Source organism: Phocoena sinus, chromosome 15 (assembly GCF_008692025.1).
Source record: "Phocoena sinus isolate mPhoSin1 chromosome 15, mPhoSin1.pri, whole genome shotgun sequence".
Taxonomy (NCBI): Eukaryota; Metazoa; Chordata; class Mammalia; order Artiodactyla; family Phocoenidae; genus Phocoena; species Phocoena sinus.
The window spans coordinates 81,307,820-81,321,985 of NC_045777.1; the positions used below are offsets into that span (position 1 = coordinate 81,307,820).

A 14,166-nucleotide genomic window follows, 5' to 3' on the forward strand; every position below is an offset into this window, starting at 1 on the left:
ACTGGGTCCCGTTGATCCACTCCATTTCACCTCGGGAGGCAAAGAAGAGGGTACGAACAGAAAAAAGTCCACCGCAAAAGCTGATGCAGGGGGAAGCCTGGCTTCTAGTGTGAGCTGTCAGTAACCTGCTGTTTGCTCTTGACAGCTCATCGACTTCCCTCCGCCTCAGTTTCCTCATTTGTAAAACGGAGGACTTCTTCTAGGTGGGGTGGTCCCTTCTAGACTAACCCCCCAGATCTGATCATCACAATTCCTGCCCAGGCGCGCTCCTTTGGGCAGGGGTGTAGGCCGGGCGGTATTTTCGAGGCCTTCCCGGTCTCCCTTAACCCTCCCTCGAGGCGTTGAGCTGGGCCTTTCCAGCCCCTGGGAAGCCACAGGTCCGCCCGGACTCCGGAGATTGTCGCGGGGCCTCGGTCTCCGCAGCCAGAATGGCATCCAAGGTCCCTTCGGCTGCAACGACCCCCTGTACACTAGCCTCAGGCATCACCTTGCCTCCCGCTCCCCCCATCCCTACGGTCACCCTGGCGCCCGCAAAGCTGGCTCGCTCCCTAACACGTCTAGCTCGCACACACTACTGCAATCGCTGCACTGCTTCCAGCCAGCCCAGCGTGCCGCACTCACATTCTTTACCTCAACCTCAAAGTTCTAGCTCACCCATCTCCTCCTTAGCGAAGGGACAGACTTCTCGCCCATGCTATTGGTAGGTAGAGCAGTCCCTCAGAGAAGAGGCCGGGCCAGGTTCCCTCTGGAGGGTCTAATTGGCCTTCTTTACAGTCACTCGCCTGTATCTGGCTTGCGATTGGTTGTCGTTGGAAGAGGACCAGGGTTTGCGTTTCTCGGCCTCTATCCCTTCTAGTGGAGGGCCGACGTCCCCGCCTCCTGATTGGACCTGATTGGCTCCATCTCCACTCCTAAGATTTGTGATTGGGTGCGGCTGCGCGGGGCGGGCCGGCCTGGAGAGTAGGCCGTTGGCGAGCACTCTATTCTAGTCCCCCTCCCTTCTCTCGCCTCTCTTCAGCGCCGGCGTCTCCACCCCGCCGGCGGGTTCTGATTAGCCACTTCCGACGCGTCTCGGGATCCCGATTGGTCCGTCGGGTCCCTGAGCCCGCTTCCTCCCCCTGGAAGCGACTACGGCGGCTCCGAGGAGGGGGAGGGCAAGGAGGGACGGCCGGTCCCGTCAGTCAGGCAGCGGGAGCCGCCGGGAGCGGATGGCGGCGGCGGTAGCGGCCTCTCTCGCCGCCGGGGGTGAGGAGGCGGCGGCCACGACCTCCGTTCCAGGGTCTCCGGGTCTGCCCGGGAGCCGCAGTGCAGAGCGGGCTCTAGAGGAGGCCGTGGCCACCGGGACCCTGAACCTGTCTAACCGGCGTTTGAAGCACTTCCCCCGGGGCGCGGCCCGCAGCTACGACCTGTCAGACATCACCCAGGCTGGTGAGTGCACCCGGCTCCGAGCCCGGCCGGGACCCTCATTTACATAGCCCCGCCCCTCGCTTGTTTCTTCCCGGGCCCGGGAGTCTGGCCCGCCCCATCACCTGGCCGTCGGAGTTCTAGATTCTGCTGATTTGCATAAGTCTGCTACCACCCCCTCCCCACCTTAAGAACTACTAGACAATGAGCGCTTTTCTGGTTTGCACGGAACGCTCAGGAATCTCTGGCTGAGCGTCGTGAGCGCCCCCCTACCCCGCCCCGCTTCTCTTTATTTGCATGTCTGCGCACCTGTAGAATGGTCCTGGCCCTCACCTGCTTGGCTCATTTGCGTGATCTCTTCAACCTCAGTTCTGATCGTTCCATAAAGCAGCCCTCACGAGCCCCCCCCCATGACTCCTTTCTCTTTTTCCACTTAGTCTCCAACTCTTTCCCCTGTTCCACCAAAGATAAGAGCAGCCCCAGGCCCCCGCTTCCATGCGTTTGCCCCTGACAGCCCCAAGTTTCTGTTTCCTTTGATTGTAGTCCCGCCCCCTAAGGCCGCTGACTCTCTCCATTCTTCCCCCAGCCAGCCTGTGGGAAAAAAGCAAATCTCCCACCTCCCCCAACTCTTTTCTCCGCGAGCTCTTCCTCCTATTATCCCTGACTCCTTTATCTGCGACTCCTCCTCCTTCTTGCGTGTGTGAGGTCACTGTGGAGCCTGTGATCTCACAGAGACCCTAGAATTCCCATTTCAGTTTCTGCTTTCCCCACGGGGGAGGGACTTGAGGCAGCTGCTGAAAGGAAGGAAATCTTATCTCCCAGCTAGGAGTGCTGGGAAGCTAGAGACGGTCCAACTGTCCTTCCTAGTCCCCCACCCATAGGATCCCTCTAATCATGCTCCCTCCACCCTGGTGTCTGTTGATGGTAGGGTGCAGGGACTCCACTGTGACAAGTGAGTCAGGCCTCAGCTGCTCAGGAGGCAAACTCTGACCTTAGGCTGGCAGCTGGGGGGTGGGGATTGGAAGAGGGGTGGAGGACTGCATTCCCAAAGCCCCACCCCAGCCGAGCCCAGGATGGGACTTGGGGCTGGATGAGAGTGTCCGCCTGATGACAGTGCCCTGGGACTGCACTGCCCCCCAGCAGGTGCCTGCTCACCTGCAAACACTCTAGTGGGCGCCGACGCACACTCTTTCCTCGACTGTTCTGGAGAGAACCAGTTGAAACCACTCCCCTTGTCTTGGGTTGCTAGGTAAACTCACTCGCCCACTCTTGGGCGAGTGAGTTCAGGGCAGCCGGCAGCCACTGCTGTCTCTCTCAGTCTCCCCGAGCCGCCTAACCCCCCAGCTCCAGACTGACCTCAGCAGCTGTGTGACACTTGCCGTCTGTTCCCTTTCCCCTCCCCCTTGCTTGTTTTTTGACAAAGACCAAATGTTATTCTTTACTTCCTTAGGGCTCTGTCTGTGTGAGTGGACTCCTGGGGAAAACTCCCGAGACCTCCCGGGCCCTCTCCCAGCTCCCACCCCCTCTCCGCCTCCTCCCCCAGCATTCCGGCTCAGGGTGCAGCCCGTCCTCCAGGGCAAGCGGGACAATCCCAGCTTCCTGAGAACCCCTCTCTACCCTGCTCTCCACACAGGAATCCTCAGTCCTTTCAGGGCCCAGGTTCTAGGCCAGGTGGGTCTCTCTCGTCCAGAACTCTCTCCTCCGGCCCCTCTCCCCAGGCAGGGTGCCTGTAGCTTGGGGTGGAAAGAGGAAGTGACAGGAACCCAGTCTGTTGCCCATACCCTGCTCTCCACACTTCCTTGCCCTTCAACCCTGACGGACTAAAAACTTCAGCTCTGCTGACTGAATCTTGTGGAACCTCTCCTCCTGCTTCCGCAGCTCTTTCTGAACCAGCGTTTTCCTTGCACGTGTGCTGTGGCGCAGGTCCCTGCTGTCCCTTGGACTCGGTCCCCGGACCCCGATAGGAGGATGAATCCTGAGGTGGGGGGAAGGGCTGCTCTCACAAAAGAGAAGTGCAGCTCGTTCTCTCGCAGACCGCATCCTGTGCCTCCTGTGCACCGCTCCTCCAGCCCCGCTCCCTTCCGCTCACCCGCTCTGAGCTTTTGCCCCCGCTCCCTGGCCCACCCCAACACAGCTTGCCCTCCACCCCCCTCGTCCACATGCGCGTGCAGCACACGCATTTGTGGATGCAGAGGAAGCGGGCAGGTGGAGGGGGAGGGCGGGAGGGCTGCATCTCATCCTCCCACCCTCTCTGGAACTGTCTTCTCCTGTGACAGGTCTTTTTTCTGTGCACACCAGGGCTGGGAGCAGAGAGGGTTCCTGGGGCGTCAGGCTGTCGTCCGCCCTGGTAAATACAGGGCCCAGAGACAGAACCTGACAGGTTATTTCTACTTCATTTCCTGTCACAAGACTCATTTCCTTGGGGGATATACCCCCGCTTCCCCTCCTCTCGGCTTTTGCTTGCGCCTCCGTGGAGAGGGCCCTCTAAGAAGCTCACCCAAGCTCTGTTCCCTGGGACTTCCCCAGCAGGCCCTGGGCCCCTCCCAATACAGGCTGGACAGAGGGAGCAGAGACCCGGGCTTGTAGCAGTCTAAGCAGTGAGAGCCTCCAGACTGGCAGGAACCCCGTACTGGACGCCTTGCACTGGTCTAGCAAGCCGCTGGTTGAGATAAAAGGATGGTAGTAGACTCTCCCGTCCTTTCCACCCTCTCCACTCCTCGCCCGTGCCCAAGACTCGAGGCAAAGGAGCTGGTCTGAAGTCCGGGTCAGCAAGAGAGGAAGTAGAAGCAGGCCTTTGAGAGTGGAAGAGGGCAGGAAGGAGGCCAGCTCTGAGGAAGGTGTGCCTGGGACTCCACCTCCCACCTCCGGCTTGGTCCACTTGCCTTTCCCTCCGGGTCCTTGGGAATCTGTGACTTCATAGTCCCTTGGACCTGGCTTGCTGATCCCAGGGACTGGTGAAAAACCAGTGGCCAGTGTCAGGTCTCTAGAGCCAGGCTGTAATAACCCTTGGTGGAAAATAGGTAGAGGTTGGGAGACAGGGCACCTAGGAGGGATGAGCTTTCTCGGTCGTGTCCCCCAGGGGTTGTTCATATTCTTACCTTGAACCTCCCAGCCCATCACCTTGCTAGTTCCTTTGGAGCACCAACCTTCTCCTATGACCTTTGCCTTCCACCTCTCCAGGCATCACAGAACAACAGAAACCACAAGAGTTATAGAATCCAGCCACCCTTACAGGATAGCCCTGCATTTGTGCGTTTGAAGATGGTGTTCATGGCTCGCCCCCCTCCCCCAAGTCTAGGCTTCTCCAGCCCAGAGACCCCAAGGCCTTTGCCTTCCCTTTGCCGCTCTGACTACGCTTGGAATGGGCTCCAGGTTACGGAAGGCTTTCTTCTCGCTCCAGAGGGTCCAGGTTTATAGGTCTGATTCCTTGGCTCTGGGGAAGTTCAAGGTCTTCCTGTCCAGGGCTGGATCTTTGCAAGCTCTCCACTGACACTTGCTTCCCCTAGACCTGTCCCGGAACCGGTTCCCCGAGGTGCCAGAGGCAGCGTGCCAGCTGGTGTCCCTGGAGGGTCTGAGCCTCTACCACAATTGTCTGAGATGCCTGAACCCAGCCTTGGGGAATCTCACAGCTCTCACCTACCTCAACCTCAGGTAGGGAGGCAGGGCCACTGCAGGGTAGGGGGTGGTCCTTCTCGGCCCCAAGTACCAGTGAACGGCACCCTGAATGACCCTCCCGGTGAGGCTGAAAGGACAGCGCCATGCCTGGAGGGTGAGCCCACTGCCCTCCTCCCTCCCACAGCCGAAACCAGCTGTCATCGCTGCCGCCCTACATCTGCCAGCTGCCCCTGCGAGTACTCATTGTCAGCAACAACAAACTGGGGGCACTACCTCCCGACATCAGCGCCCTGGGAAGCCTGCGGCAGCTCGTGAGGATGGGGAGCAGGGTGACAAGAGGGACTGATGAGCCAGGCACTAGGGACCTCTGGGGGGCGGGGGAGCGCAGGAAAAGGAGGGATGCACCCTAGGGGAAAAGCCGAGACTAAAGCAGGCGGCCAGGTCCAGGAGGTAGTTTCTGATGCTCGGGGTCTGTGGCTCCTTCCCTACTTCTTTCCTCATTCTAGGATGTGAGCAGCAATGAGTTGCCATCTCTCCCAGCGGAGCTGTGTGGCCTCCCTTCCCTGCGGGATCTAAATGTTCGCAGGAACCAGCTCAGCGCCCTGCCTGATGGTGAGGAAAAGGAAGCCCTGGAGGGGTGTGTGTCTGTGTGTGTGTCTGTGTCTGTGTATCTACCTTGGAGGAGTCACAGACAAGGAATCTTCAAGGAAAAATAATGCCTTAGTTGCCCAGGGTTTTGCAATGCATGAGACATGCTGTAAATTTTCTTTGCTCTTGACCAGCAACCCTCTGAGGCTGGCAAAGCATGGGTTATTAGCCGTGCTTGACAAATCTGGGGAAGGGTACAGGAAGGGGAGTCGTGAGTGCATCGGCACCCTGTAGAATTTCACAGTCAAGAGGAGCCCTCAAGGTCACCCAGTGTCACCATTTAGCGCCCACGAAGCTCTCAAAGCCTGAGTCAGGTGAGGTCCTGTGCTGCCTCCCCAGAGATTCTGAGCCAGTGAGCTGGAGCTCAGGCAACCCCATTTTAATGGGCTAATTGTGATGCACCTGACACTTGATAGCCTTTGCTGCAAAGCAGGCACACCTTCCTTTATTCAGCCAGCATTGTTGTGTGTGTGTGTTTCCTGTGTTTTAGGTGGGGAACAGGTAGATGTGAGTGATGTCACTCAGATCTGGGGCCAACTCTTAAGATTTAATGGCTCAATGGGGAGAGACAAGCAGAGGGAAGCGCTAGAACAGGAAACTTGGAAACTTAGCGCAGTAGGGGCTAGAGGGAGCCGTGTGGCTCTGCTCAGGGACCTGGGGAAGGCCTCAGTCAGCCCAGAGGTGCAGCAGGAGCTGACCTTTGAAGGAGAGTTCTCCATCCTTCTGCAACCCAGGCAGAAGCAACCCTGTGTGTAAAGCACGGAGGTCCAGCACAGACGTGGTTAGAAAAGCAAGCCAAGGCTAGGTGGGAAGGCTGGGGCCATGCTACCCATGGTTTTGAAGAACAAGAGAGGGGAGTCAGGTGGCCATCCATTTTCTCTAGGCTCCCCCCCCCACTCCTTCTTTCCTTCTGAGACAGTAGGGGTACAAATAAGCATTTGATCATGGCTCTCTCTGGGCCATAAAAGAGACCCCAGCAAAATGCCCTGGGGGCCCAGAGGAAGGAGCAATAAATTCCAACCTAGTGTTTAGAAAGATTTCATAGAAGAAATGACCCTTGAGCTGAACCTTGAAAGATGCGTGGACAGAAAAATGGGGTTCTCCTACCTGAGCAGACAGCATGTGGAGAGGCCCAGAACAAAGGGGGTTGTCTGATGTGGTGTGAGGGTGGGCAGCAAGGTGCGAGACATGGGTGGAGCCAGATCATGAACTCTTTAACCAGGGAGGGGTGCTTGACCAGAGAGCAGTGATTTTTTTCTTTTTTTCCCCATACATGAACATTTATTAAACATTTTGAGTATTATACACAATCTCTTTCTTTTACTTAGCAATTTTTGGCATTTTCCTGTCAGTACTTCATTCTTCTTAACTGCTGTAGACGTTACATTTTATAGACATATTGGTTAGTTATTTCTTATTAATCAACATTTGGGCTGTTTCCAAGTTTGAAAAAAAAAAGTTGCAACAAATACTCTTGGGTCCATTTCTTTGTTCAGGATTAACTTCTAGAAGTGGAAGTTCTGGGTCCAAACCCAGAATATTTTGAATTTTAATTGATGTTGCTAACTTACACTCTAAAAAGGTTGTACCAATTTATAAGGCAGAAAATGCTTTTTGTTTTTTTTTTTGGATACTTAATCTGAATCTTTGCTAACGTGTTGGGTAAAACGTGTTTTAATTTTCATTTTTTAATTCTGTGAAGTTTAGTTTCTAACTTGCTAATTTTGGTTTCTAGCAATATCCATTCTCAATTTATTAGCTCTTTGAATTTTTAATTTTAGCCATTATGCTTGATATTAGATTATTCTTTTTTGTGAAGAGCAGCCAATTCTTGTTCTATCATTGTAACATCCCATACAATCTTACTGAAGATCAGAAACAAAGTTTTTTAAGGTCTCAGACCTTCTCCTTTAACCACCAAAAAGGTAGTCTTGTACCTACCTCTTTACTATCCCTGTGGAATATCCTGGATTTTTCAACTTACTGACTCCTGGTCTGAGTGAAGAGAATTTTTTTCAGAAGTGTGATATAAAGTAATTCACAGTCCCTCTTTTGATCTGATTCTAATAACTGAATGCTAGCTCTTCTGTTTATAATCCATTTCTGACCTTGCACCCATCTGCCTAGCTCCTAGCTCTGTGGGCTCTGGTTTCAGCTCACGCTGCTGGGGCGCTCTCCCACTTCGGGCTGTCTTGGTAGACGTTCTGCCCCAGGCAGGTGCTGCTCACCTATTCTCGACTCTTGGTGGACATTCAGGAAGTTACAGCAAGAAATGTTTCACAGATGGTATCTGATACAGTCTAGTTAAGATTAATGGGGAATAAAAGTACTTTGCTTAGAAATAATTATCCACAGATCTAAAGTCAACAAAAGTCTCTACAACAAAAAAACCATAATTTTTTCGGGGGGAGGAGGAGGCTTGAAATAGATCAGAAAACACTTTCACATTAATTGTTCTTTTCATATACTTCAAAGTTGTACTTAATGCCTTTCTCCTCCTGGACATCAGAAGGAACACCTGGATATTCTGAGATAAGTTTATATTTTTCCAAATCAATTTCTGGAAAAAATGTGTCACTTTCAAATTCCTGCATGGTCCTTGTCACAAATACTGTAAGATGGCCTGGCTTGTTCGTGGCTTCCTTATAAACAGAACTGCCTCCCACTGTCCGGACCATGTCCACTTTATTTGTTAATTCTGGTCGCTCAGTAAGTTTTAAGGCATCATCCAGACCTCTGGCAAGAAAATGAGCTCCCTGTGGAGGTTCCGTGAGTTCTCTACTGAGAACTATATTAATTCTGTCCTTTAAAGGTCAATTCTCTGGAATGGAGAACCAGGTTTTCTACCCATAATCACCGAATTCTGTTTCCCTTCTACTGAAGAGGTTGTGGTCATTCTTTGAAAATACTTGTATTCGTTCCTGAGCGAGGGCCAGGGCAGGTCCCCGTTCTTGCTGATGCCCATGTTCTGGGACACAGTGATGATGCAGTGTAGCGGACGAACCGTGATAGCGGCAGAAAACACTTCCGAGCTAGCACGTCACACTGACACGGGGATTACCTGCCAGCTTGGCGTGAAATTTTTCAGAGCAGTGATTTTTATTCTTATGTGTCTCGGGGCACCACTAATCCAGCTGTGCCTTTCTGAGAAGTGGAGAAGGGTACCCTCTCCTGCGGGTGGGCCAGGGCTTGGCTAGTGGAGGCTGTACGGTCGCAGCAGCCCCTCTCCCCGTGCCTTTGTGCACGGTGCAGCCCGCTCACCCGCAGAAGCCCCGCCTGCAGATCCTGGAAGGCTTTTGAGCAACGCGGTGGCACAGCTTGGTTTGGGCCCTGTGACGGACACTTGAGAAGGAGGAAGTGGCGGTGGGGTGGGAGGACAAGGCGAGGGAAGCACGTGGGGTGGGCAGCAGCTGAAGTTGGTCTGAGCGGGAAGAGGAGCAGGGAGGTGGGTCCTGGGGAGTGCCCTCAGCCAACCAGGGCGGAGGCGCGGCGGCCCCAGGGGTGACCCACTAGCCAGAGCAGGGGGCAGAGGAAGTGAGCACAAGGCCCCGCCCCGGGGCATGCTTCTAACTCTTCCCTCACCCACCGCCAGAGCTGGGAGACCTTCCTCTTGTCCGCCTGGATTTCTCCTGTAACCGTGTCTCCCGCATCCCGGTCTCCTTCTGCCGCCTCAGGCACCTGCAGGTCATTTTGCTGGACAGCAACCCCCTGCAAAGCCCGCCTGCCCAGGTGAGGACGGCCCGAGAATGGGCAGGAGTTGGGGGCACAGGTCCCTTCGGTAGCCAGGCAGGATCTGGGAGGCCCCCCTCTCTTCCCCTAACTACCCCCCCATGCGCCTCCACATCTAGATCTGCCTGAAGGGGAAACTTCACATCTTCAAGTATTTGTCAACAGAGGCTGGGCGGCGCGGGGGGTCTGCACTGGGGGACCTGGCCCCTTCCCGCCCCCCGAGTTTCAGCCCCTGGTAAGTTCCAAGTGGGAAGGAAGGAATCCCCTGGATACTTAAACCCCTTCCTAGCACCAGGGACCCCATGGTTTCCGGAGGGCGGATGACGGGGTTGCTGCCCAGAATGGAGCTGACCAGCTCTCCCTGGCTGGCCCCAGCCCCGCTGAGGACTTGTTTCCGGGACGTCGGTATGACGGAGGGCTGGACTCAGGCTTCCACAGCGTTGACAGTGGCAGCAAGAGGTGGTCTGGAAATGAGGTAAGGGCCTCCTTTCCAAGGATCATGGGGGATCTCAGCCCCAGGGGAGAACCTCTGAGCTGGGACCTTTCGCCTTCTACCTCTGAAGCTCAGAGTGACTGGTGATGGCTGGAGTCCTCTTCCTTCACTCGCCCAAGTATCTCGCGGGGAAGGGCTGGCTCAGCAGCAGAGCCTGGGGCCCTGAACCCCATGGGCCCCGGGACTCCAGAGAGGCTGTCTCCTGTCTCTGCATTTCTGCATTTACAGTCAACTGATGAATTTTCCGAGTTGTCGTTCCGGATCTCAGAGCTGGCCCGGGAGCCTCGGGGACCCAGGGAGCGGCGGGAGGATGGCTCTGGTGTGTAGTGGGGTCACGGGCTAGGGGCCAGGGGGCGGGGCATAGACGAGGGCCTAACACCCGCATCGGCTCGCTGATGCGCACTGCTCTCTCCAGCTGACGGAGACCCTGAGCAGGTTGACTTCATCGACAGCCACGTCCCTGGGGAGGACGAAGAGCGAGGTGCTGGCGAGGTGAGGGGAGCCCGCGTCCACCTGTCCATCCACCATGAGAGAGCTGGAGGAGGGGAGCCAGTGTAGGCTCGGGGAACCCCCTCAGCCCCTCTGCTGTTCTTTCTTCAGGAGCAGCGGCCACCAGAATCGAGCCCTGTGACAGGGGATGGGGAGAGGGCACCAAGCAGCAGGTACCCGGAGCCACCTGAGGCGGCGCCTCCTCCCTTTACTGCATCGCCCTCCCTCCTGTCCTCTCCTCCGGCCCCGCTCCACCTCTCATCCTGCCTATGCCCCGCAGGCGGGAGGAGCCGGCAGGGGAGGAGAGGCGGCGCCCAGACACCTTGCAGCTGTGGCAGGAGCGCGAGCGGCGGCAGCAGCAGCAGAGTGGAGTGTGGGGTTCCCCAAGGAAGGACAGGTGTGGGCGTGGGAGCAGCTGCCCTGGCGGTGAGGCCTCCTGAGCTTCCCTGCCTCTCGGGGTTGGCGGAGCCCCGCCTGGCACTGCTGACCCCACACCTTCATTTTCTAGTTTTCCGAAGCTGGGGGTCAGGGCTCCTGGCGGGGTTGCTGCCGCCTCGTCAGCTCAGGCCACCTACAAGTATGTGTCCTCCTGGACCCCGCCTCCCTCGGTCCTCGCCTTACACGCCCTTCCCCTGAGCATCCCTTCGATTCCCCTTCTGTCTCTCCTCAGCGGCACGCCCAAGTCCAATGCCACCCAGCTGGGAGCTTCGGGGGGGCAGGGTGCTCCCGCCCCCGCCTCCACCTCCCAGGAGCCACTTCCTACAGCAGGACCAGGTGGGACGGCGGCACTGGGAGGAGGGTGCGGGCCTGTGTAGGTGAGGGGGGGTTGAGACCTGGTGGCCTGAGGGAGGAGTAGGACACTGAGGGGATGCTTCTCCTGCCCCCTGGCTCCGGCCCCCAGCGACCGCACCTGCTCCCCGGCCGCTCAGCTCCATTCAGAGACCAAACAGCTTCCTCTTCCGTTCTTCCTCTCAGAGCAGCTCAGGTGGGTCTTCCCTCCTACCCAGTACCAACCCGGTGCTAATCCAGCACTAACCCCGGCGCTAGGGCCGTCCCTTCTGGCCTGGGAGTTCTCTGGTCAGTTGTCCCATTGTGTTGAAAATTCCACAAGCGCAGAGGCAGGTGATGTGGGTGCCAGACCCTGCGACCGGGCTGCAAAGTCGATGGTGCGTAGTGGAGGCGGCCCCACACCCTCCTCTCTCTCCAGGCCCTTCCTCACCAGACTCTGTCTTGAGACCTCGGCGATCCCCCCAGCTTTTGGACGAAAAGGAGGTGATGGCTCAGCTGCGCCAGGTATGAGAGGTGGGATCTGCGTGGGTGGAGCCTGGGCTCCGCGTGGTGCCTGGAGGTTCCCGGCTTCCCTCAACAGCCTTTTTGCCTACCCTGGTACCTCCCCTGAGACGGAAGGGGCAGGAGGGCGTTCCCTGCTGACCCTGACCTCTCCCCCTCCTTCCCCTGCCTCCCAGGTGCTTGAGTCCCAGCTGCAGCGGCCCCTACCCGAGGACCTGGCAGAGGCTCTAGCCAATGGGGTCATCCTCTGTCAGCTGGCCAACCAGCTGCGGCCCCGCTCCGTGCCCTTCATTCATGTGCCCTCACCTGCTGTGGTCAGTTGGGGCCCAGGCAGGAAATAGGGGTTGGGACAGGGCCTCCTGGGGCCTCCCCCTTACTCTCTTTTTCCTTTCTTACCCACCCCCAGCCAAAACTCAGTGCCCTCAAGTCTCGGAAGAATGTGGAGAGTTTCTTAGAAGCTTGTCGAAAAATGGGGGTGCCTGAGGTATGGGGGTGTGTTCTCAGGGGCACAGGGCTGGTCTCTCCTATAAAGGGTGCAGTGTCCTGGGCTCAGCGGGGCACCCTGCGTGGATGGCAGGGTTCCATTCACGGGGCGTGTCTGCTTCTCAACAGGAAGCACATCTGCCAGCCCCTGTCCCGCACGTCTCCCCTGCATGCCTCCCTTCCCGCACTCCGCATGCTGGCGTGGCTCTGGCCCTGGCACGCATGCCTCCCTTCCCGCACTCCGCATGCTGGCGTGGCTCTGGCCCTGGCACGCATGCCTCCCTTACCGCACTCCGCATGCTGGCGTGGCTCTGACCCTGGCACGCATGCCTCCCTTCCCGCACTCCGCATGCTGACGTGGCTCTGGCCCTGGCACGCATGCCTCCCTTCCCGCACTCCGCATGCTGGCGTGGTTCTGGCCCTGGCACATGAGGGCAGGGGTGGGAAGGATTGTCCTGCTGCTGCTGCTGCTGCTGCTGCTGACGTCTTTTGTCCTTTGTCCTTGTCCATCTGTCCTACTCTCCCTTCCCAGGCTGACCTGTGCTCGCCCTCGGATCTCCTCCAGGGCACTGCCCAGGGGCTGTGGACCACCCTGGAGGCTGTGAAGCGGGCGGGGGGCAGGTACCCCCCGCCCCTCTGGCCCCCCTCTGGTCTGGGAGGCTTCATCCTCTTCTACGTGGTCCTCATGCTGCTGCTCTGTGTCATCTACACTCGGCTCCTGGGTTCCTAGGACCTGAAGTCACCCCTTCCCCTACTCCCTTGCCCTACTTCTATTTATAAGACTCCTGTGCAAACCCCCTTCCCCGCCGGTGGTGCCTTCAGCCCCTACCAAAGACACTAGTGAACCCCCCTCCCCTCATAAACACTGACCTCAGAGGCCCCACTCTGGTGCCCCCAGACCCTGGGCCCCCAGCCTCTGGCCACCCTCCTGTAGCCCCTCCCTATTCAGTGCTGATGGTGCCTTTTAAGTCCTCTCCCTGCCCTGCCCTCTGCTTCCCTAGAGGGTGGGTCTTAACCTTCCTCCTTGCACCATCCCCCCCCCCCAGCTGCTATAGGGGGCTAAATTATCTATATTTTGTAGAGAGAACTCTATATTTGTAGGGGATGCAGGGGCCCAGCCTGGGTCTCTGTCTCTTGTATAAATTGTACAGACTGTGGCTGCCTGTGTGTGTGTGTGTTTGCGTGTTTGCGTCTGCTCCTGCTGTGACGGGGGCCCATTCCTGGCCGTGTCTCCTGGGCTCTATGTGCCAGCTTGCCTACTCCAGCATTTCCCTCTGGAAATGGCAGGTCTGTCCTTCCCTCTGAGCCTTGGCCCCCTGTGTCATCTCCCTTCTGTTATCCTCTGGCAGCTTCCTTGCATCTCATTTGTCCCCAAGCCATGTCCAGGGTGCCCTTGACCCTTGCCTGCTACATTCTGTTAGCTTCCTTTGCCCAGGCTCCTTTAGGGTGTCTCCCACCCTACAGCTGAGAGGAGGAGGTGACAAGGGGAACTTAACCTGGGCCCCTCCCTGTAGGAGTCCCTGTGCCAGCCCCACCACATCCTGGAAGAGGAGGGGGCCCCGGGAAGGGGCCTCCCCTACATCGCTGCTGTCATCCATGCACTGCTGGAACGGCCTTAGGGGTTGAGGTCGGGGTGCAGGGGCCCGACCCGGCGGGAACCCCAGGAACAGAGAAGACAGCCACACCTGGGCTCTGCTCTCTAGTGAGGACTGGTGAGGGCGGCCTCGGGCCTGGCCCTGTGCCTCGGGCACCTGTCTGCCCGGGAGCTTGGAAGCAGGCTGGCCCAGCAAGGCGCGAGGCCGCCTCTGGGCGTGGTCGAGGGTCTGGGATGGAAGACTGGGGGCTGGGTGTCGTGTCACGTGCAATAAACGGAAGCCGGAAGCCCTCTAGGTTGCCCCTTAGCTGTGTGTGTGTGTGCCTGCGAACGAGAGCGGTGCGTGCCGGGGACGGTGTAGCCTCACACGTGCGCGCGCCGCAGTTCCCTCTGGCCGTTTTCACCCTTCCGTGCGCCCCCG

The 14,166-nt window shown here is 57.6% G+C and overlaps 1 protein-coding gene and 1 pseudogene across 4 annotated transcripts; one reads left to right on the plus strand and one right to left on the minus strand.

Annotated features, from left to right (window-relative positions):
* Positions 1 to 1,048: 1,048 nt before the first annotated feature.
* On the plus strand, positions 1,049 to 14,050 carry LRCH4 (leucine rich repeats and calponin homology domain containing 4). Of its 4 annotated transcripts, none has more exons than XM_032604144.1 (18): positions 1,049 to 1,428; positions 4,911 to 5,055; positions 5,204 to 5,330; positions 5,526 to 5,631; positions 9,260 to 9,396; positions 9,516 to 9,631; positions 9,772 to 9,871; positions 10,118 to 10,208; positions 10,305 to 10,381; positions 10,490 to 10,551; positions 10,659 to 10,775; positions 10,887 to 10,955; positions 11,049 to 11,152; positions 11,280 to 11,363; positions 11,586 to 11,671; positions 11,845 to 11,982; positions 12,075 to 12,152; positions 12,684 to 13,308. In XM_032604144.1, exons 1-18 carry the CDS (start codon positions 1,209 to 1,211, stop codon positions 12,879 to 12,881), a joined length of 2,055 nt encoding a protein of 684 aa, XP_032460035.1. In that variant the 5' UTR covers positions 1,049 to 1,208; the 3' UTR covers positions 12,882 to 13,308. The 4 variants fall into 4 exon arrangements, with proteins under 4 accessions (XP_032460035.1, XP_032460036.1, XP_032460038.1 ...); XM_032604148.1 differs by lacking the exon at positions 12,684 to 13,308 and adding an exon at positions 13,666 to 14,050 and having other exon boundaries at positions 1,084 to 1,428; XM_032604145.1 differs by lacking the exon at positions 9,516 to 9,631 and having other exon boundaries at positions 1,072 to 1,428; positions 9,686 to 9,871.
* LOC116739793 lies at positions 6,928 to 8,704 on the minus strand (annotated as a pseudogene).
* Positions 14,051 to 14,166: the final 116 nt, after the last annotated feature.